The 24,878-nt window shown below is 35.2% G+C and overlaps 2 protein-coding genes across 6 annotated transcripts in view; one reads left to right on the top strand and one right to left on the bottom strand.

Annotated features, from left to right (window-relative positions):
* The window catches only part of LRBA (LPS responsive beige-like anchor protein), a 755,692-nt gene that overhangs the window by 287,363 nt on the left and 443,451 nt on the right, over positions 1-24,878 (bottom strand). For 3 of the 5 annotated variants that reach the window (XM_081304745.1, XM_081304743.1, XM_081304744.1), the window contains exons 38-40: positions 17,440-17,600; positions 9,266-9,412; positions 6,580-6,716 (exon numbers count right to left, since the gene is read on the bottom strand). In XM_081304745.1, the coding sequence (XP_081160871.1) occupies positions 6,580-6,716; positions 9,266-9,412; positions 17,440-17,600 (445 nt within the window). The remainder of the gene's footprint in view (positions 1-6,579; positions 6,717-9,265; positions 9,413-17,439; positions 17,601-24,878) is intronic. The other 2 variants (XM_081304747.1, XM_081304746.1) reach the window with 1 other exon arrangement.
* MAB21L2 (mab-21 like 2) lies at positions 666-3,042 on the top strand. Its single transcript, XM_081304789.1, has one exon. The coding sequence runs from the start codon at positions 1,625-1,627 to the stop codon at positions 2,702-2,704; it is 1,080 nt and encodes a 359-aa protein (XP_081160915.1). The 5' UTR covers positions 666-1,624; the 3' UTR covers positions 2,705-3,042.

Raw genomic sequence — 24,878 nt, 5'->3', positions numbered from 1 at the left:
GAGAGAAGAGGAGGAAGACTTCACAGGATGGGGAAAAACACTCACAAAAATTAGGTCCTTTCCCAAGTTCCCCTTCCTCCTCCCATTTGCCTTCAAGCCAAAGTAATTTTGTTAAGAGTTTGCACATCTTCCCCTGCACAATGCGGAATTATTTAAATTATTAAAAAAAAAAACACCTTTCTGAACCACTGCTACTCTCCCTTGCGTTATCCCAGCCATCTTCCGGATAATCCCTTCTATATACACTCCCTTTTTCTTCTTTGCAACTGATAAGAGGATAAAGAACAGGGGACTGTAAAATGTATGCGAGCATTTGACTTCTATTATCTCCTATTTTCTTACTTCTCTTTTTACCCTCTTTCTTTATCAAGTGCACTGGTGGCTGCTACCGTTTGCCAAGCGTGCCTGTCTTCTCTCTCGGATTGGCTAAAGCACTGACAGCTCCGATAGGGATTGTAGGAACTGAAGCTCCACCCCCCTCATGATGGCCCTGGGACCATTCATAAACTAAATAACTCCAGGAGAGAGAGAGGGAGAGGGAGAGGGAGAGAGAGGGAGAGAGAGGGAGAGAGAGAGAGAGAGAGGGAGGGAGGGAGGGAGGGAGGGAGGGAGGAAGGAAGAGAAACGGAGTTGGGGTGGGGGGAGGAGGAAGAAAGGGGGAGAGATATCAGAGGGGAGGAGGGAGAGACGACTCAAAGTGGAATCTGCACTAGCAATCTAGAGGAGGAGAGGAAAAACCCTGAATCGCTACTACTACACGCCAGATGCAACGCAACCAACGACTTCGTCACACTAAAATAGATTTTGTTTGGGCCAAAAGTATAAATTACGAAGCAGAAATGAATATCAAACAACTTCCAGCGGTTTGCACCTAGGGAAAGACAGGAAGAACCCACAACAAACAAACCCAATTCAAACAACGCCTCCAGTAGGAAAAGAGGGAAACTGCGACAACACGACCCCCAGAAAAGAGAGGAGACCTACAGGCTGAGACGTTGGAGCTTCTGCAAATCTCAGAGAGTGCCGCGGAAAGAGTTGCGCTTCCCTGCTCTCTGGACATTAATTACATCCCTCACTTTCCTTTTGGGGGAGGGTGAGGAAGAAGGCATCACCTACAGTAAGTGAAGAAGTCCTACCAGCTTGGGAGAAGTTTTAAGAATGAACCACTGAATTTCGCTTTTATTTTAAATTTACTCTGGCACTTAAATGACTTCATTTCCAGATATCTGGGCAATTTCGACTGCAGACATCTAAGCCAAACCTCTCGGTAACGTTAATTTTTCTCTCACCACAGCTCGCTTTCCTCTCTCTCCTGCACACGGGTCATCTTTATTTTACTTATCAAGAAAAAGCAGGAAAAAAAGTCCCAGCAGCTACTTTTATTTTCAAAAAATCATCTTTCTAATTTTCCGCAGAAGACAAAAAGATTTGGGAAGAGGGAAAAAAAAAAAAGCCGGCTATAGGATCAGCCGGTCAGCCCAGGTGGAGAGCCACAGTGAAAGTGGGGCTTAAAGGGAAGCGCACCGCCTCTTTCGAAAGCCGCAGGGCCACCACCAGTGTGTGAGCCTTGGATCCCTCAACGTATTGCGAGACGCCGGTGTATAGCCCGGACCTGTGCCCCAACATGATCGCCGCTCAGGCCAAGCTGGTTTACCAGCTCAATAAATACTATACTGAGCGTTGCCAAGCGCGCAAGGCGGCCATAGCCAAGACCATCCGAGAGGTCTGTAAGGTGGTCTCCGATGTGCTAAAGGAGGTGGAGGTGCAGGAGCCTCGCTTCATCAGCTCTCTGAGCGAGATCGATGCTCGCTATGAGGGGCTCGAGGTCATCTCGCCCACCGAATTCGAGGTGGTGCTCTACCTAAACCAGATGGGCGTTTTCAACTTTGTTGACGACGGCTCGCTGCCCGGCTGCGCGGTGCTCAAATTGAGTGATGGGCGGAAGCGGAGCATGTCTCTCTGGGTCGAGTTCATCACGGCGTCCGGCTACCTCTCCGCGCGCAAGATCCGATCCCGTTTCCAGACGCTAGTCGCCCAGGCGGTGGACAAGTGCAGCTACCGGGATGTGGTCAAGATGATCGCGGATACCAGCGAGGTCAAGCTGCGCATCAGGGAACGCTATGTGGTACAAATCACGCCAGCGTTCAAGTGCACTGGGATCTGGCCTCGAAGCGCGGCACAGTGGCCTATGCCCCACATCCCCTGGCCTGGCCCCAATCGGGTGGCGGAGGTCAAGGCCGAAGGGTTCAACTTGCTCTCCAAGGAGTGCTACTCGCTGACCGGCAAGCAGAGCTCGGCTGAGAGCGACGCGTGGGTGCTACAGTTCGGGGAGGCAGAAAACCGCCTTCTGATGGGCGGCTGCCGAAACAAGTGTCTCTCGGTGCTCAAGACGCTGCGGGACCGCCACCTGGAGCTGCCCGGCCAGCCACTCAATAACTATCACATGAAGACGCTGCTGTTGTACGAGTGCGAGAAACACCCGCGGGAAACGGACTGGGACGAAGCTTGCCTGGGCGACCGGCTCAATGGCATCCTGCTGCAGCTCATCTCCTGCCTGCAATGCCGCCGCTGCCCGCACTACTTTCTGCCCAACCTCGACCTCTTTCAGGGCAAGCCACACTCGGCCCTGGAGAGCGCTGCCAAGCAGACCTGGAGGTTGGCCAGGGAAATCCTCACCAATCCCAAAAGCCTGGACAAACTATAGGGTGCTGGGGACTGTTTGAAAAGCCACATAAACGGGCGTGCTCTCTCATACACACAACCCATCACTCAGCGATAAAGAACGGAAAATCTGGACACAAACTTTTATGAAAGTCACCCGAAACAAAACAGGAATCGGACGGAAGACCTTCGTTAATTAAGAAGTAAACAAAAGAGAGCAAACCAACCAAAAAAAAAAAAAAAATCACATTCTTGCACAAAAGTGATCATTTTCTTCCAAACAATGTGAATTTAAAAGATCACATAAAAGAAGCAATCGGGCTTTGCCATCACAAAATGAAACCCAAGGTACATTTTCAAATCAATGTATAGTAGTTTCCCCCTTTTCCTTCTTTACACATCTCTCCCCACCCCACCCCCACTTCCCCTCCCTTTCTCTCTGTTTTGTTTTTGGTTGCCTGAATGTTGTCACCAAGTGAAAAAATTATTTAACTATATGTAAAATTCCCTTTTAAAAAAGTTTTACTGATGCTAAATGTATCTCAGTGCCAATGTCAGATTGTGCTCCTCCTTCTCTTGCACCTCTACCCTCACCTTAAAACGTCTTGTTGGAAATAGTAATAAAAATATGACTTTACATTGTAATTGACTGTGGATTGTTCTTAAATGAAGGCAGGTGAGATCACTTTCTAATTTACAATGTAAGTGTGTGAACTTGAGGAACTAAATGCAAGAAGCTTCCATTTGAACTCTGACTTGCAAATTTTAAAATGTAACCTTTTATAGAATTAACTGCAAAAGTTCTAATTGAAATACTTAGGAAAAAAAGATTAATTTTACTCAACTCTAATATATTTGTTTTGCAGATTTTAGGATGAAAAGTAACATTTCATACTTGGAAAAAATAGATTTTCAACCTAATTTTCAAAATACGAAAAACATTTTCACAATAAAAAAATAAAGAGATTTGCTTTATTATGCCATGCTTTTTTAAAAAAAATATCCAATAGAAAGGAAATATTTATGGACCTTTTCTGAATAGTCAACAAAGCCTGTTGATACTTTTCCTTCAACCATTTGTCCTCTTTTTGAATAATAAAAACTTAACAAATGAATTAACCACAACAAAAATAATAAAAATGATTACAGCAATATTCCTCTCCTCCAGCAAATGGTAATATGAACAATTCAGATTTATAAATTACTTCAACTTAAAATGGGTTAGGGCTAAATGCCATAGCTATGATAATTTTATCAAATTTCAAGAAGCATTCTGAACGTGCTTATATACAATTCAAACAAAAAGATCTTGATACCATTTTTATGATCAAAGAAAAAATATTCTGAGAGTTTACAAATAGAAAATCCTCCTCTTTCTCCTTTTCTAAGATAACAATCCAATAAACTTATTTCAGTGTTTCAACTTTAACAAAGGTTTCTTTTTAATGCAAGGAAACAACTGTTTGGGATATAAAATAATCAATAAAACAAAGTATTCTAAAGGAATTGGTTTGCCTTCTTTATGCTAGAGGTAACTATAAATTCCATTAGCTTTGCTACTATGAGGCAAAGGTACAGAATATGTCAGATGTTTTCCTCCAATATTTATTCTTGGAACTAGCCTAGTTTTTAATTTATTGAAAAAAATCGATGAATGAGAGAAGAAGAGGAAAATACTCTAGAAAGCAATTTTAAGATGAGAGGAAGAAGTTTGAGTGGGGGAGGTGGTATATGAAGGGATGAGCAGCAGGATAGCAGAGATGGATAAAAAACACAAGGAAGCTACTCAGGGGTCTGAGGTCTGGTTCACTTGACAGAACAGACTTAAGTTGTAGGTTTCCCTGGCAAATATTTCCTGGTGAAGATAGTCTTGTGATAGAAATATAAACTTTGATCTTATCAGTTCTGAAATCACCTCCAACCTTGTATATAAGATCTATTTTTCTGGTCTGTCTCCCCTTAGATATAAAACAAACTCCCTAGTTCAGAACACTCACACATTTTTTAAAATAACAAAACAAATTTATCCTCTGGGTAAAATGTTCTAAATTTTAAGAACATTTTCAAAGTAAGCAATGGTTATCTGCATGAAATAATGTAAGGGCACACTGTTTCTTTAAAAAGATAAAATGCAATCTTAGAATGACTTTTTTTCCCACTCAGAAAAGTATGTACAGCATCGGATACAGAGCTTCCTCTAAACGGTCCATAAAAAAGTTAAGTCTTAACAAGAAAAAAAACAAAAATACCCCAATTCAGTATATTTTCTTTGTTGTTATGCAGATATCAGGGGAAAAAATTTTAAAGAAAAACACATCAGCAATAAATGTTCTTAATTCACAAAATACCTTAAAGCATCATTGCCTAAGCAATATCAAAATATTTTTCCAATAATTGGCTGAAAAAACATTTGAATATGAACTGGCAGGAGTATGATTTCTGGGATATTAGGCAGAAGACAGTAGTATAAGACAACTTCTATGATTGGGCCAAAACATCCTGAATTTCATAATCAACAGAGAAAGAAAATTTAATTCAATGGCGCTGTACAGGATGGGATTAAGAGCGAAAAAAAATTTATAGTTTTCCCTAAAGGAGCAAATAACTTCAAAGAATCTAATCTCAAAGACCAGTAGAGGTTTTAATTTTGAAAACAATTCATGAGACACCTTTAAACTTATTCAGATTTTAGACTTTAACCCATGTGTGTTCAAAATCATAACAGAATGTTCTGAATTAAATCTCAGCTTCTCTTATATTGCAAACTACCAGAAACTAAGAGTTTATATAATTTTGGTAACTTTCCCTTCTTAAAGAAACTAAAACACATTTCCAGATATTTCAGCCATGCAACAAAATAGAACATTTTTCTAAGTGATATCATTTCAGAATTTAAAAGTTTTCTTTACATTGGATTAGCTGAATTATCTGGCTTGAAACAATCCATTCCATCATGGCCTTGTTATACAGTCTACCAATTCCTCTTTTAATACAGGCAGCAAGATGGAAATAAAGTGCTAAAAACATGCATAAGATGAGAAATTATTTGTTTGTAAAGTTTTAAATAAAATTAAAACATTTTCATTAACTGCTATTTTGAAATACTTCCAAATCATTCAGATATGATTTCAAAACCAAAAGCCCTCACTAACCAATAAACTTAGAATATATAGGCACACACAGCCTGTAAAACAAAAATGCAAACCAGGCCTCTTTCTACAGGTTCCTTATTTTGCTTATTTTTAAAGAAACTCTGAGAAAACTGTAATATTTACTTTCAAGAAATAAATGGAATTTTGGCTTTATGACTGTTAAGAAATACAATCTTTCTTAGTAAAACTAAAGTTGCCACAGTCAGAAAAGTAATCAGAAATACATTTTAAAAGAGAAATTATATTTTCATTTAAACATAGGAAATTATGCAGTGCCTTGTAAAATCTACTACAGGTAATGGGAAACAGAGGTATGATACACACGCAGAACAGGCTTGCTGCATGCACAACAAAGTAGTAAGTCATGGGGACAAAGCAAGGAAAATGATATATTGGTATTATATCCAGAAAACATAAAAGCTAAACAAAGTAATTTCACTTTCAATCTCACTAAATTTTGTAGCTTAATTCACCCTAGACCCATTCAAACAAAAATAAATTTATAGACAATGTTCCCTGAGCTTTCCCCTCACCAAAGAGCTAATGATAAATGCAATTAAGTGAAAACTGTTTTTTAATCTAAATGAACTTCAATAATCTAGATGGCAAAAGAAGCAAACTAAAAAAGAAAACTGCCTTACATGTACACAGAGTTAATTCAGCAAGAAATTCAAACTAAGCCCATGAGATTTTGCCAATGCTAATCTCACCTAACAGCAGCCCACATCCTATAATAAGAAAAAATGAAACCACCTCTTCATCTCACCTTGGGGTCAATTTTCTTGAAGTTGGGATCCTCTTCATCCACCTCAAAATAGAGTTCAGAGGAGGTGACAGAAAGAGTGCCCTTTACTACAACAGAGGGGGCCACAAGCTGAGCTGGTGTGCTCAGGCTAACGGGACCTGCCAAGAGGAAAAGATGAGCCATATAAGTTAGAATGACACTTTGCAAAAAACTAAATTTGACCAGAAAATTTATTAATTTTTTGAAGAATTAAAAGTACAAAAATGCCTAGTACCAAAATTCCTGTTAACTCCTTCTATACTTTCACATCCTTTCCATCCCAAATCTTCCTCTGAAAAATGCAAAGTCAGGATTCTCATACTAGAAGATTTATAACAGGTAGTTAATGACAACAGTAAACTAGGATGCAATTACTTTACAAGGAGTGCGCTAAGCTCTGGTCTCATCTCTGGGCAAAAAGGTAGCTCTGCCTAAATAAATGCATCTACATTCCATTTATAAAACAAGCCTCAGGCTATCACACAACATGGAATAACAACCAGGAGAAAGGAAGCCTCAAAAGGATTCCAAGGCCAGAGGTGAGCTTAGAGTTTGGCTGAGGCATGACTACAAAAAAGGTCACTAGCTTATTAATAAGTGGGAAATTCTCTGATAAACTTTATTCTTGGAAAAAAAATTTATGCCAGATTGACACAAAACCTCTTCTGCAACAACTTTACCCTGAGAAAGACTGGTAAAAATACTTATTTCCTAACCCTTCCTTTCCACTGTTAAATATTGTTCAATGCTTCCAAATCTAATATTAGTATAGTTCAGGGACATTGGGAGTAAACAGCTGGAGGGTGGGTTTCCAAGTGAATGAATTTTTATTGGAATAATCAAATCTCCACAGGGCTTATCAAAGAGACAAATCAGACTGCTACTGAAAACAAAAGATTCACTACAGATAGAGGAGCATAAAGTATATTAAATTTAAACCTAAAATAAGGACCCAAAATAATAATTATGTAATATATATACACTTATATAGAGAAAGATGCAGAAAGACTTTGAATTTCTATAGCAATTTATCATTGTGCAACTCCTATAGAAGAAGAAAACTGCCAAAGAGAAGATTGGCATTTATAGTTCTGAATTAATATAGTGCCTATAAACAAGGTGCACCTATTCAGGTAATCAATGAGTGAATAAGTGTTTCAAAATTCAGATGAACTGACATTTCCATCGATTGTTAGAAGGGTGATGGTCCTTAATCTCACATCAATCTTAATGTGTGCCAGTAGGACAATAGAAGGGATGCTCTGCAGAGATCAGAGCACGTTTTGCCCTCTATTCCCAATGTACAAATACATTGTGTTTGCAGATGGGCAGCAGATAGCTGCAGAACAGCCATGATTTCCCAAAGCTCATCCCTATAAATGGATGAAATAAGCAGCTATGTGTTCTTTTGCTGTCTCCTTTTGCCCTCTGTACATTAGCATGTAATCCTGAGAAGAAATAACATTTTTTCAATCACTCTTAGACATTCAATTATAGGGTAAGCAGACAGCTGCAGGAGCTAGGGCAGCCTAGGTCCTACAGAAGACCCCTGACAATTTCCACTTCATTTCTAACCCACACCACTTTATTAGTGTGGATTACTTCTTAATCCTATTGCCATTGTCAAGATTATACAATTAAACTCCCCTTTCACCTCTATTACTGTATGAATGTATTACTGGTAGCAAGAATAGAGGCAAAATAAAGGACAAAATGGGTAAGTGGATGTGAAGGAAAATATTTGAGAATGGCAGTATCCACTTCCCCATTCCCTCTCCAAATCCCTTAACAGTGTACTCAAATTAATTTTATTTCACTTTACAGAAAGGCATATCATCATCAGAGACGATGAATCGATTTCTATTTTGGTTTTTCATTATGAAGTTGCATCACAGCACAGTTTGCAGATATATAACCAAATAAAAGCTTTCCAATGAATTATCTTAAAATCATGATAATGCAAGAATATGTAATTCTTCCATTAATACATAATTCACCCACAGAAATGGTGGACTCTTGCATACTTTCCTCCTTGAGGAACAGAGCCACAGGCGTTAAAGAAAATAAGACATTTAATGAATGACTAAAATTTCAGGCTAAACAAGAGAATTTTTCCCATAAGGGAAGTAAAACTGAGAATCTGCAGAGTGCAAATCAAAATTTCTACATCAAGCAAAATATGTGAACCCCATGAACAGCCATGGCATTCTTGGAATTGATTTTTTGAGTGAGTTAAATGTATATGCAGTATGTTCACTAAGACTTGTATATCAAAGTAAATAGCTCATCTGCCTCCAAGCTTTATTTATGAAAAAATTGGCAGAATTTCACTTATAGCCTTCATTTTATAGAGATTTGGTAACTCCCATAGGATGGGCAAAGCAATTTTGTTGTAGCTGCTTTTTAAACTTTTTTTCTTTTTCAGTGAAAATCATACATAAAAGAAAAAGACGAGGAGGGTAAAGAGACTGAATAGAACAGAAAAATAAAGGAGAAATTGTAGAAGATGAAGTGGGAGGTGGGGTGCTGGGAAGAACAAAAACAATCTCTAATTAATGTAATAGTGGGTGTAAGCTTGGTAGTCCTCGTGGTCACAGCTGAAAAAGTAAGTAATTAGATGCTCATTGTCCCAGACCCAGCTGAAATATCTGCACAACCACTGAATTACCGGCAAGATTCTCTAAATCTTTCTCATCCACGGATGATAGAGTATCGTCGTCACCTTCCAGGAGGACCTCGTTTTCTGAGTTCTGATTTCCTAAAGCCTGACTCTTGATGGACTGTTTTCCTTTAGCAAGGATATCTTCATCTGCAGCTGAAATGAAAAGGAAACAAAGCTGTCCATCAGCATCTGGAGGAGCACTCTGGCAGAGGGGTAGGCGTTGAGGTAAGGGCAGGTGGCCAGAGATGGCCCAGCTTTTATACACAGAGTCACCCACAGTGGGGAAAGTAACTGGGATGGCACATGCACTCCTTCTGACAAACGGGATTCCCCAGGCTAGTGTAATGTTACCCTGAACAAGCACCCTAATCCCATTAAATCTGACCCCTGCACAGCTCACCCAGCCTTTTATTTACTTATAGTTAGGGCTGGAGAGGCTTCCAAAGCAACACCTTTTTTCTTTCTTTTTAAATTTGTTAGGAAAAATCAGAAGTTAGTTTGGGAAAAAATATATTTAACATTGTAAATAAGAAGGACTCATTAATTCCTCCTATACTGACAAAGATTTTGAAATGACTGAGAGTGGCTGTGGAGGGGAATCCACAAATAAGAAGATTCAGAGCTAGGAGAGATTTGCAGCCAATAAGGAATCAGGCCCAGACCCTGAAGCCATAACAGACACTAATAAAGACACCCCAGCTGCATTCTCTTTTTTATTCCCTCCTCCCTCCTTCACATTGCCCTTGTTCACATTTTCACACATCTACTCCCTGCCCCATCAGCCCTTATACAAATATCTGAGAGCAAGGCCTTGCAGAAACCTAGTGGAGGCTGAATACTCCCTCCTCCGCATGTTTAAACTAAAGGGCTAAGGCACCCCGGGGGCAAACATAACAGAAGGAGCAGGATGAGAGGCATCTGGGTAAAGGGCCTCATGCAGCCTGACTGGAGCAGCCTGTGGAGAGCAGCAGCACCAGACTCTGGCACTGGGACATGGCAGTGACTGCCAGAGGAAAGAGGGGAGGGAACACTGATCTAGGCATTAGGCTCCAAGAAGAACCTACAGTCAACAGAAGCAGAGATGGAACTGGAAGAACACACTGGAACTCTGAAACTCTGGCTAAAAAACCTTATGTCCCTCTCTAGGGTCACTGTATTGCTTTGAGCAGGTTTCTCTTTAAGAAAAATGGAAAAACAGATATGGTTTATGATTTGTAAACACTCATGTTTATCTTTTCCTAACATTATTATTAGTAATTAATGGTGCCACACATGAGAAAGCTTAGAATCTTCACTATTCCATGGACATTCTGGTTTCTAACAAGGGACATCCCAGAGTTAAAGCACCTGACTCAACCACACTGCAGCCATTGATATGGAAATCTGATGGCCAGGCTTTCTGCTCCACTGTAGTTTCCGCCCAGGTTTAGACCCCCAGTCAAAGAATACAGCAACCAGTTTGCAGTTAACATGGCTAATAGTTACCTATATAAGATAGTCTAAATATTTAAATAAACTGTACGTATGTTATCTGGTTAACCTGGCAGATCACAGCTTCTTTGCATTTAATAGCTATGGTTTTTTGTAATATTAAGGGTAAAAGAAGGGTGTGTGTGTGTGTGTGTGTGTGTGTGTGTGAGAGAGAGAGAGAGAGAGAGAGAGAGAGAGAGAGAAAATCCACCATGTGTACCACTTTCATATAATATTTATAGCACTAAAAAGAACATAGAGGGGCTGGGGTTGTGGCACAGTGGTAGAGCACTTGCCTAGCATGTGTGAGGTACTAGGTTCAATTCTCAGCACCACATATAAATAAATAAAGTCTATTGACAACTAAGAAATTTTAAAAAAAAGAGTTTTTCTATTAAATAGGAAAGTCATGAAGAAGCTTTCTCTATTTACCTTTGAATATATTCTGTAGGTAAATAGAAATCTTATTTTCTTTCATACCCACAGTAAGCTACACAAAGATGAAAGTCTCAATAAATATTTGAAAAGTTAATACACCTAATTAAAATATTTTTTTAAACCTACAGAGAAATATATTAATTAATCACTAATTTTTAGGAAAATAACACTATGTCTTTATTATCATACTTTCTATTTCAAGCACGTAGATTTCCTTACTCTAGAATCAGAAACACTGCCTGAGCCCAAACAAACCTCTTTCCAATTTGTAATCAACTTTACTATGATAAACTTGTCACTGAGACATACAAAAGGAAGCATCATCTTTCTTATATAGTATGTTATAACATGTTACCATTTGCTAGTTACATCTTAGCACAGAATCAGAATGCTATATTTTCTTTATTTTCTTAATTTATAACTTCCTTCTTCAAAGCAGAAGTACTAACAATAAGGTTAATATAACATAGCCCATGGGCCAGGGAATGTTCAAAACACTTTAATATTTAACTCATTTAATCCTCACAAACCTTCTGTTAATTCCTCATTTTCAAATAAGAAAGCAGGCTCAGAGAGGTTACAGAGTTTACTTAAGGTAACAGGACTCATGACAGTTGGAGTCACGATATAAAAAAACAAGCCTTCTGGTGCCAGAATCTAGGCTCCTAACCACTATGCCATACTAGCACTTAGCTGGTAAGAAGGCGCGGGGGGGGGGGGGGGGGGGGGGGAATGAAAACCACAGTGCAAATATAAATGTATATGTAATTTACTATTGTTTCCTAATCCTTATTTTTCTCAGAGTGCAATTTAAAAGTTAAAACAGAATCAACATGAATGAGAACTTAAAAAAAAATCATTTCCAATCCCAAATTTGAGAACATGTGTCAAACTTATCAGAAACAACTAAATTCAACACCCAGTCCATTCATTACTTTCTCTGTGATCACTACCATACAGATCCTGAAGTAGATACCAAGCTTAATAGAAAAAAAGAAAAAAAAACATTTTAATCTGCAAACATTTATAAAAATTGAGAGTCCTTAGTAGCAATATGCAAGCGCTTAAAATAACTCAATAAATAAATTCACATTCAACTTAAATGACCACTAAAAATATAATGTGTTATTCCTTCCAACAGGGATTTAAATTTTTAAATATGGTCTCATCATTCTGACTCATATTAAAACAAAGTAACTTTTGAATTAAATAGTTTCATGAAAAAAAATTTTGAGTGCTGTAGGTATACATACAAACACCCACTTTAATTTATTTATTTACATATTTTTACAAGCTCAGATTCTGGAATTGTTCAACCTCAACTGAAAAACCTCTTGTCATAGAAAATATGCAGCTTACTGATATTTAGAATGGTTTTCCTGTAATTAACTCCCCCTTGAGGATTTTAAGTTAGCAGCAGTAAAATTACCAACAGTACTCTAATACACACCACATGCGCGGTGTTCATTTCTCAGTGGTCTAATAGCTTTCTGCTAAGGAACTTTTTTTTTTCTTTCCTAAATTACAACAAAACTTTCCCAAGCACAAATTAAAAGGTAATTATGTTTATATGTTCTGGGGAAAAGCATATTTTTAACTTTCATTTGTCTTCTACTCAACCATTTTAAACAAGTAACTATTTTGATATCTTCTTTGAGTATATTCTTATAGTTGTCTAAAATTTTAACCGGATGATGTCAGATAATACTTTTGGTTCACTTTTAAAGTTCAATTCAGATCATTTCTGCTAATGAATTTGTTACTGAACAAGATCACTTTTTACATTTTTTCATATCATTATTAACATACTATCTTTATCAGTTGTCTTCTTTATTCTGGTTTAATATTTATCTTAATAATTAAAATGTATTATTACCTAAACATGGAGAAATTTATCAAAAATGCTATCTTTAAAACATGACTTTATTCAAGGATAACAGCAATAAGAGGTCTAAAAGAGAGGCTGGTCCTCAAAATGTAAAGATCATGTTCTTTAGAGAAAATGCTCTCTCAAACACCCACTGAGCCAGTAAACAGGAATCAATAGTCCAAGTATAGTAAAAGAAGAATTAGTCACTTTGCATTTAAAAAAACAAAGATTACTACTGAAATAACAATGTGACTTCAAATGTACATAAAACAGATATGGGTTTCCACTCAGTGTAATGTGAAGCATATACCATAACTGTATTCTTAAAAAGGACACATAAAAAGCAGCTCACAATCATTGACTGTCCTATCTAATTAAATCCCCTTTACAGCATATGCCATTTCCTTAGGGTTCCAGGTCAAGAAAATTTACTATGGAAAAACTACTGAAACAACAAAGAATGATTAAAAAAAAAAAAAAAAAGACAAGTACATATCCTAATGATCATGGGCTCCCCAAAAGTTTTTGATGCAGAACCCAGTATATACTGATCTTATAAAGGCAGCAATACTATCTCTGGTATTACTTAGTGAAGAGACAATGACCTGATTTATGATCTTTACATCATCTATCATCCCTAGAAAACCAAATGAGTTTTCTGTATCATTCCATACATTTACAATATGGGAAGGGCAATTAAATTGTCAGAATTAAAAACTTTGTTTTTAACTAGAAGGTAGTTTTAAACTAGGTTAAATTCTCCTCATATATTTCTCTTAGCATTCTTATTCTCTACAAAATAAAAATGTCTTGAATTCAATAGGATTCTACTGCTAAACTGTTTTAGTATTTGAATTAAGACCAATATTTATACCACTTAAAATACTTTTATGTGGCTTCAATTTGAATATAACATTCCCATTATAATTAACAGTGAATTTCAGAAGATATCACTGCACACTGATATGAAAATTTGACCAGTCCTCAGATAATCTGGGCTTTACTCCTTAACCTACTGAGAATTACATCAGCCCTTTGTTACCTCAGTTTCCTTATCTGGAAAGAATAAAATTAGACTAGACTTTTGCCTTAGGTTCCTTCCAGATCTAAAATGCTCTGATCATAAATAAATGCCAAACTGGCCTCTATGCGTTAGGAGTATGGTAGGAATTATAAGGACAGATTTCTAATAAATTTTACACTATAAAATGGAAGGAAATGCCCTCAAGAATCAAATACCCACCTTTGCTTGCTGCTGTGAATTTCCATAAAGATTATTTAATTATAAGAGGAAGTATTAGTTTTAATTTTAAAATATGACTCAGTTTCTGCAAAGTTAAAGGGATCTCCCATTACAACATGACTTTTATAAATAACCACTTTGGAAGGTCTCTGTTTGAAAAATTACCTAAAGCTCTTTTCCCCAAGCAAGTTAATGTGAACTTGGGAAGGGCAATTAAATTGTCAGAATTAAAAAATTTGTTTTTAACTAGAAGGTAGCCAGAAGTAGAGTCATGGGGCTGGTATTGATCGCCCAAACAGAGAACATCACTCTTCAGGTATTTACTCTGCCACCTTCACACCAGAGGCTTTCCTTCACATCAAATCCATCTATTAAAAAGATGGCTCTTACTACTAAATACATAACTAATCTCCAATGACACTTCTATTTAGATGTCTTCCTTTGAAAATGATAATATAGTTCAAGAAGTTCTAAGACTCTGCATTTGTAAAATGTCTTGTGCCTTGGTTAAATAAATTATAAATAAAAGTAAGAAGTCATAAAGCAACACGGAATGCACATATCATCCACAGAAATCTCTATTTTAAATCCAACAATGAACCATACACTTTATTCATGTTAAAATTAGTTGCAATTGCTTTTTTAAAATCATATCACCTATTTTGTTTTGCACACTTGATTTTTAATGTTTATTTTGATAGACACCTTCATGTTCCAAAACATATTTAAAAGTGGAATTTCATAGTTAACACAAAATTTAAATTGAATGTCACTATAAGTTACTTTATTTAATAAAATATTTTTTAAATTAAGCTCTTTATTAGCATAAATTATGCTGACATCAAACAATACCACAGTACAATCTATGTGCTGAGTTTCATAATTGTCTACTATGTCCCTATTATTTAAAATAATATATATACAACATATACATATATACTTACACACACAAAGTATAGGTACAGCTTATACATTTTTTTGAAAAATATTAAGTATGACTTCACCCCTTAATTGCAAGAGGACTGAAGCACCTCCTATATACATAGTTGGTTATTTCTTAAAAAATATATATTTCACATTTAAGTTATTGCTTTTAAATCTTTGAAATGTTTGAAATATCAATCATTAGAAGATTTGTTTAAAATATTAATAAATAGGTTGGAATTACATAAATGTTTAACTTTGCATCTATCAATTTTAAAATGCACAAGAAAATATAGATAAGTAGGGTACTAACTTTTAAATTACCATCTAAAGTAATTTCAGTGAAATCTGCTTTAAACAGTTCAAGATACTCTTAATAATAAAAGCATCACTAATAGGTATCTTTTTTATCGAACATTATTACAGATTCTTAGAATTAAAAATGCTAATATAATATTATTATTTTAAAAATTAAAGTTTAACAATAAAATAAAAATTTATTCATTAAATCCTATGAAAACTCAACATGGTTGAATGTACTATTTTTGATGAGAATGTAGTTTTAAAATTCTGCATTAGAGTGACACCACAAATTTTAAAATCGGTTACTAATAATTCCCTCTGGATAAGAATTAATCTTTTTGTGATTTTAGAATCAAGTCCTCCCTTCCTGACATAAGAGGAAATTTTATAAATGCAATTTTATTGTCATAGACCTCAGAACTCACAACTTACTGTTAAATGACAGTTTAGAAGACAGAAATATGATTAATAAACTTAAATTTTTAAGAGCATCTGGTAATATCTGTGTGGCTGAAAAGGATGAAATTGCAAACAGGCTGCTTTTTTCAATGAATCATTAAAATAATAAAAGCCCTCTAAAACTTAGTAAAGAAAAAAAAATATGTAGCTGAAATCTATAGCACCACATAAAAAGTATATGACCCTAAAAGCAAAAGTGGCCTAATTAATTTTACATAGTATTTCCCCTTCTCCACCTCCTGTAGTTGAAGATGTAGGGCCCTGAGACTATTATTGCTTTTAGATCACTTTGTTATTGACTATTCTCTGTATGATCATTTATTTTAAAGGACTGGTGTCACATTTGGTGTTATATCTGATGACATATTGTGGACATTTTCTTCTAGAAATGGCTCTTTAAGGCTGAGTGCAAGAGGTTAAACTGCCTGACTGAGGCCAAACCTATGACTACAGATTTTTAATCTAAATTCCTAACATCTTTACATGTATGGAAACATCACAGAGTACCACATAAATACGTACAATTTTTATGTATCAGTTTAAAATGATAAAAATTTCAAAAATTCTTAATACCTAAACTGAATATAATTTAACATTTATTTTGTATACTATGTATTGCCATTTAACCAGAAGCTGCTACATGTTAAATTAATAACTTAAAATGGGGGGGGGGATATTTCTTACCTTATTAAAAAATAATCCATTTATATTTTGTAAAATAAAAATAATTTTAACATTGAAAGGGGGGCATTTTCCCTTTTATATATTTAAACTGACTTTCAAAACTCATAAAATAATCTATAAATATACAATTCTAGGATCAAAGAAGTATAATACTGTCAAATCTGAAGGACTTTTTCAGTTTTTCAATTTACTTATCAGACTTCTACTTAAACTGAATGATAGTCATATGCATTGTAACAAAAGGGGGAAAATGTTTTGTTAAGCTCTGATAACAAGATGATGTAGAATAGGAAACATATGAAAATAATGCCTATTCTCTTTTATTCAGGAGCCATCAATCACAACCATCTACAAATCAAGGTTCAGAAAGTATCCAGGCGCTTGGATATTTATTACCGTCTTTTCCCACTTCATAATCTCATTCTAAAATACCATAGTTGGGGGAAAACTATATATACATACCAAGACCTAGAAACATATCTTATCTTTAAATGCTGTCTTTCTGATACCTGTGAATAGGCAGGCTTCCAGGATTAATTTACTCAAAGCTCGTGTGTTGCTCAAAAGGACAAATATTTTAGCCTCTTACTATGAAACAAAGGGTCCATGTAAGTTTTGTATGTATAATAAATAAATACACTTGACACCATAATTTCACAGGATCTTATACTAACTATAAAAAAAATTTAACCTCTCTTTCTGAGGTGAATAACTATGAAATGTGGTGTTGGAAGATTTTACAGTGCCTTGTAATAATGAAGTTATGCTCTTCATTACCAAGTACTGTACCTGCTGCTACTGGCAAGGAGTGGTTTATACACTGACCATGTTCCACGGCTGTTTTTAGTGTCGCTTCAGGATGTGTGGATCCTAGAGGGTTACGCACAAATCGTCGCCGGCGCCGCAAGTCATCTTCCCAGTAGTCAAGGCGCCAGAACTCACGAGGACGACTACAATGAAACAGAGAAGCCACATATGTTAGCAATTATCAAACAGCGTGGTAGCACCGAATTTCTGCATAAAGCTCTCCTTGTTTGCTCTGCCTTTTTTTCTCTCTCTCTCCTTCCTCTTAATTCTCCCCCATCTCACACTCCCCTTTCTGCAATCTTAAACTTAGGTATGTCCTTGAAAATAACAATATCACCTTCTGGTCTAAGGAACTCCTTTTCCTTTTCTTGGAAGGTGAAATGAGCACTAAATACATCATTTTGAAATGAATTGCTGACAGTGTGATCAGTTTCCCCACACTCTAGTGGCATGTGCTCTGATTTCAGCCTCATTTCAGCCTCAGCAGGGCACCTTTCTCTGTGGCTGCATTTATAAACCAGAATAGGGAAAAGGCTATTATAAATATGGTATAGCATTACCTATATTAATCAAAGTCTGTCCCCCTTCATTTTTCTTCCTAATTTGTGCCTTTTTGCACAAGGTCAGTAAATCATACCATGAATTCTTGGTCCAGAAAGTGTTAACTTTAATGAATATCTCAGTTACATGGTTATGTATGTGATAATAAAATATTACTCTGTTTAGATGTGCAGGAATTTAATTAAAATAATCTCTTAAAATATTCATTACATTTAGCCCCTGAGGCTTAGAACAACAGAAGAAAATGCATTTCTTTTCCATTTACTGTTTTTAAATAAACCATTCCTGTGGAGTGAAATAGCAATCTATTTTCAAGCAAATCAGATTGGATTTCTGTTTTATGTAGCCTGTTTTTATATTTAATTAAAAACTACATAGTATATGATGTGCAATAATTGCTATATTGAAAGCATACTTTCGGAAATTCATTTTTAAAATTCAAGTTCTATATTTCCCAAATTACATAGATCTTTTGTATGGCAACATATAAATGTCAGCTTTCTTTCCTGTTAACTAATTGTGATCCAGCATGCTAGAAAATATTTTATAAGGAAAATACTAATATGAAGGTTTTTCAGTTACAGTAAGGAAAAAAATCTCTGGAGAATATGTATTTAGTGAACATATTCACTAAACATGTACAGCATGAAAACCTATAAGTTTTGATAGTAAAATAAAAAAGTATCCATAAATAATCAAAACTTCTAAAGGAATGGCTAATACAAAATAAAATTTTACTTGTATTCCATGAGCTAATAAAATTGTACCTGTCAGCTTTGACAAATTAGTAGTCTTAACCAAATGACAATCCCCAAACACATAAGTAAAAGTCATCCTTATTTTGATGTTTTAAAGATGTTCTCTTTAAAAATTCAAAATAGATTTATAAATAAAATATTTTTATCTCATAACTATTATCTCAATTATCTCAGGTTATAAAAGAATAGACAACAAGCAGTACATTATTTGACGAAACTATTTTAAAAACAATAGGAATCCAGTGGTCTTTTCTAAGAATGCTGAAGAGACAATAAGAACATCAAACATTTCCTTTGTTGATACTGGTCATGCATGAGGAGAAGGAGATATTATATAATCAAATGGAATACAGAAATGTCTAAGAGAATTGCAATCATTAGAAAGAAAAAATAAAAAAGCTCTTTTACTCTTCAAATTTCTTTATTATTTTGTCATCTCGAGCTTAAATAAAAACTAATACCATAATTTCATTTAAAGAGCAAATTGGAAATAGTTATGAATAATACACACAAGCAAAAGACAACAGTTGTTTGAACTCAGTTAATGAAATAAAATTCTCCTTAGGTGAGAGGCAGAAAGGCAGTGCACAGATGGCTATGTGCATGGCTTTGATAGTCATGTAGCTTAGATAGGTACTTCATCATTCTGCCTACCTATATTTATCTGTTAAAATTATTATCAAATATCAGCCAGGATGCAGTCGTGAATCACAGGCTGCGGCTCGTCTTCAGGGGAATGATACAATAAGAGTCTATTCATCAGTGCGGCAATCGGCACAAGTAATTAGTTCCCTAGACTGAGATCTCCTACAAAGCCTATTTCAGTCAGCACCACAAACATATGACGATGTAAAGCTAATGAAAGCTGCTAAAATTTGTTAACCTTTTATGCCATCAATCCTTCTAATACTCTATGCTGCAGTATTATGCAAAGGTGGTAAATTATTAATTTGTCATTCATCCATCCTTCTGCATTTTAAGTCAAATTAAACGATGTCATTCTTCTTGATAACAATTAAAATTATAAGAGATGTTAAGCTGAGACGATAAAATTATTACTAAATTAGGCAACAATAGACTGTACTATAATGCATGATAGTGAAATCAAATCCAATGACTACTAAAGCATTTGTACAATAATGTTTTATCACACAACAGAGAGGTCAGAGAAATTATAAAACCATTCACAAATTATCAACTAGCTCAAAAATAATATCCATAATAAGCAATTTAGGAAGAAAAAGAACTTAGCACTTATTTTTACAGTCTTTGACACTAACAAAACATGGCCAAAATGGTGACAAAAATTCAGTTATTAGAAACTGAGAATTTAATCACATAGTAAAAAGTTTTCAAAGATGTTTCATTAATGCTAAATACATATCTTTATGCCATCAAATATAAATGTTCTACCAAAAGTTTTCAATATACTCAGATGTAATCCAAATAAAGAACTTTAAACCTAAGCATCACAATATTTACAATCTCCTGAAGCTATATCTCTTAAAGACCATCTTCACAACACAATCCTGTTATAACAAAGATAATCTGAAGACAAAGCTATTATCACATTTTCAGATCTCATACTTATAAAGGATTATAGAAATCACATAAGGATGCCAACAATTTCAATGCCTTTTTTTTTTGTTTCCATATAAGCACTGTTCCAGGTGATACTGAATACAAACCCTTCAAGGAACTTACTTCTAATCAAGCAACTATTAGTCTCATTTTTCATGCTGTTTCTGATTGTGAGAGTAAAATTATATGTTCTTTGAAGAAAAAGTAACATTCACTCTTTTCAGATGGGAGTAATTACTAGCATATTTAAAGTTGTTTATATAGCAATAGACATGGACTTAAAAGTCCAAGGTTTTGTCTTCCTACTTCTGTTCCCTCCAACGACATTCACGCTTAGTGTAAAGCTTTATAAATAAAAACAGGGTGCACGTTGTCATTTTAGAGTAGCATTATAAAGGGGAATGTGTAGGGGTTTTTTATGACTTCATTTTATTTATTATTATTTTTTTAAGTGGTGCTGAGGATCAAACCCAGTGCTTCACACATGAGGCAAGAGCTCTACCACTGAGCCATCACCCCATCCCAATTCACAGGTTTAGATCATCAAATAATTACAATTTTGATCATCCATTTTAAGATTTCACTATCATTTAAGAAATGATATTCCCTACCACCCACCCCAGAAACCCCTTCAAGGAGAAAGAGGATACAAAATGTGTGAATTTATAATACAGAGACAATTCTCTTCACATAAGTCTGTGAGTTACTTAAACAGGTTAAATGTTTTTGTAGCTGTCACCAAGGAATAGTCAGCAAAACCAAAAAGAACTCAAGTGTTCAGAAACAGATTGCTGAACAAATGTAAGCATGGATAAGAGAAGTTACTCATTCTCGGGTCATATCTAGGTCATTACATACACATACCATCTATACTCATCCCAAAGAATGATGCAAACTCTTCAGGACACTACTTGCATAACCGGCCCCTCCCCCCCAACCTCCATTTCCACAAGTATTTCAGTCTGGGTCCCAAAAGATTTTCACTTATTTACTTTTAACCTCAAAGGCAGGGAAACAAAGGTGCTGTACTTACAACCTTCTTGGGACACAATCTCCAAGTACTAAATGTCTTTGACAACAAGGACTTGTGTGTCTTTGAAAAGCTGTAGATGGCATAGTCTGATTTTTCTTTCATATATATAAAATATACTGTGATCTCATTTCAATGCTTCATGTTAAAATTACAATGCAAATTTAATAAACTGTTCTAAGTATAAAACATTTAATTATCTTACTACTCTTTAAAAAACCTTCACATTTATGTGACTGTATAAATACATCTTTACACATCACCACAATCTACACAAATGAATAAAAACAATGCCATTTCAATATACAAAATAGATATTCTTTGTTCTACAAGAACAGAATTGGAAAGATTATTGAAATCTTAGATGGAAATATAACTCAAGCATCAACAAATAGGCTATTTATTCCCTTTTATAGGCCTGCTATAGTTAGTGATTTGGTCAGGTAAAACACATGAAAAATAATGAGCCAGGCTGGACAAGGTAGTACACACATGTAATCCCAGCAACTGCGGAGGCTGAGGCAGTAGTATCACAAGTTCAAGAGCAGCCTCAGCAACTTATTTATCAAGGCCCTAAAAACATAGGAAGACGCTTTCTCAAAATAAAAAATAAAAAGGGGAGGGGCTATTGCTCAGTGGTAAAGCCCATTTAGATTCAATACCCCAAACCCCCTCCCTATAAAAAAAGAATGAGCTTAATGAAAATCAAGTTGAAAAGATACAAGTATTAAAGCATCAAAAACTAAGGTGAGATGTACATTCTTTCTCTACTAATTGAAACAAGTATATGCAATCTGATTATTATTTTCACATGTAAACTATGAGATTTTAAAGATTACTCTTTTTTTTAGAAAGAGAATGGCAAGCCAGCTAGACAATTAGTAGAGTAAGTACATATGGATCAATATTCTAACAGAATCCTAAAATATTTCTAATAAATTATTATTGACTACCTGAGCCAGCTGCTAGGGTTACAATTATTAAGATGCTATTCCTGATCTCAAGAAAATAGGTTTGAGAATAAGTGATATGTCACAAAAGTATGTGTGATAGAATATAGCTCCATTACATAGCTATTAGATACACTTCTCAGAGGGCACCATTCACAGAAAAACTTTTTAAATGGCTCACTCTGCATTATTATTTGCCACAACCCAAGTGTTCTGAGAACATCTTATTTTACTCTCCCCGTAATAATATATCAGGATCCTTTCTTTCTCTCCCAAAGTTAAATCTAAGCATAGGAATTAGGATATAGAACAAAGCCCTTCAGAAACAACCAATAGCATTTGCACTGTTACAGAAAAAGATGGTCAGATGAGGCAGAAATCTGGTTATCAAACAGGCAAGGGCTGGTGATGTGGCTCAAGCAGTAACGCGCTCGCCTGGCATGCGCGGGACGCTGGGTTCGATCCTCAGTACCACATAAAATGAAGATGTTGTGTCCACCAAAAACTGAAAAATAAATATTAAAAAATTCTCTCTCTCTTTTTTAAAAAATAAAACAGTCAAAATTCAGTAAACACTTGAAAGTATTCAAGTACATAAGAGAAACATTCATATTTATTTCTTTAAGTTTATGTTGTATTAAGTCATTGAGCTAATAATACATTATTAAGGTAGATTGTTTTCTGGATATTGTTTTATTAAAGTAGAATAGTTTCCAGAATGTTAAGTATGTGTCTGTCATCTCACTGAGTTTAGAGTTATTTTAATGTAAACTAGATCTGTGTCAACAAAAGACTGCTGTTTTTAAAAAGAAAAACTGTGACAATGCAATCATATTAGAAAAATTTCCCATTTTCCATCTTAACCACTTTCCTGTGACAATACCTGATAAATCTTGATGACCTTAACAGAAGTCAGTAATAAATTCTTCTAGCTAGAGCAGAGTTCTAAATCCCAGAAAAATTTGGCATGTCATATTTGTTCTTAAATTTTTATATTACCAGTATTTTTTAACTTGTGTATCTGGCAGGCTTCTGTTTCCATATTTGTAGATTAAAAATTCATGGCAGACATTAGCTACAACTTAAATAAATGGTAACCCCTTAAAAGCAGCAAACATTTTCCGTGCACTGTCAGCTCGAAGATAAAAGCGCTCAAGTTCTGGATGGGTTTCACTTTCTGTATAAATCTTGATGAAATAATGTTCAGGTACTATAGGGTATCATGCAATGTGAGCGAATGCTTTATCTCACAAACTGAAATCTATGCTGCCTTCATGCAGATAGATAGCAAACATATTAACTAAAATCTCTTTTAACCAAGTACCAACCATAAGTCAAGAGCAGGTGATCTCTCCGCTATGTGCTGCCTTAATGGAAAGGACAAAGAAAAACAAAAAGCCTTCGACTGTGTGGCTCAGCAGAGGAGATATTTTCTAAAGCAGAGTCCTTCCTTTATTGAAGACTGACATGGAAATTGTGCATGACCTTGAGACACTGGCATAGTATATAATTATGTAAAATTATGTTTCATGTAGTGAGCAATTTCTGCATGGTACCAATTCAGTGTATCTGTCTACTTATCCTTTAAAGCCACCTAGATGCCCACTTTATATTAATTATTACTTAGAGGACATTTTATAAAAATAATTTTGCAACCCAGTGAATTATTCAAGAAATGGTCCTCAGCCTTCCTGGCTACTTTGAACCATTTCTTTATTAGCTTAGCTTTTTGGCCAGAGAGAAAGTAAAGTCGGGAAAAAAATCAAAATCACATGTTAATTACACTATCAAATAAAACTCTACATACAACTAGAAAAAAATTAAACAAATGATGTTATTGGAATGAAAATTAGGAAATGTTAAACATATACATAACATTCATTGCTTTAGCCTACTCTGTGCTAGACCTTGCTCTTTTATACATATTATTACAAGGCCTCAACAACCATGTCATAATTAAATACTGTTATCATTTTAAAGATGGAAAAATTAAGTCTTGCCCATTGAAATAAATAATAAGAGGCTATTGACTTCTAAGGCAATGAGCTTTTCACTACATGGCATTTCCTTTACAATGTCTTATTGGCTATGATCAAAGTACTAATTAACCCTGCCTGGGAAGATTGAGGATTTCATTAAGGTTTCAATGAGTATCTATTTTGTAAGTTCCATGAGGACATGGGTTTGTATCTAATTCATTGACCATGCACAGTAACTTTTATAAACAGTCACTTAATAAATAATTGATTAAAGAAAAAATAGATGACTTTAGAACAGAAACTTAGATGGTGAATGAAAGTCTGATGGACAAAATGAAAAAGTTTTTACAAACCAAAAAAAAAAAAATAGCCTGGATAAAGGCATGGTGACATAAAAAGACACTTTTACCTAAAGAAGTTCAAGTGAGAAATACTACATCAAGGCAGTCTTAGAACGGCAAGATCTAAGTCAGGAAACATATGTTTCGATGCAGTTTTCAAAAGACCTTGTAAAGAGAATTAAAGTAGCTACCTTTACATCTTCAGAATAGACAAAACTAGG

The sequence above is a fragment of the Spermophilus citellus genome (genome assembly GCF_964194105.1).
Source record: "Spermophilus citellus genome assembly, chromosome: 8".
Taxonomy (NCBI): domain Eukaryota; kingdom Metazoa; phylum Chordata; class Mammalia; order Rodentia; family Sciuridae; genus Spermophilus; species Spermophilus citellus.
This window is presented reverse-complemented; position numbering and strand designations above follow the sequence as displayed.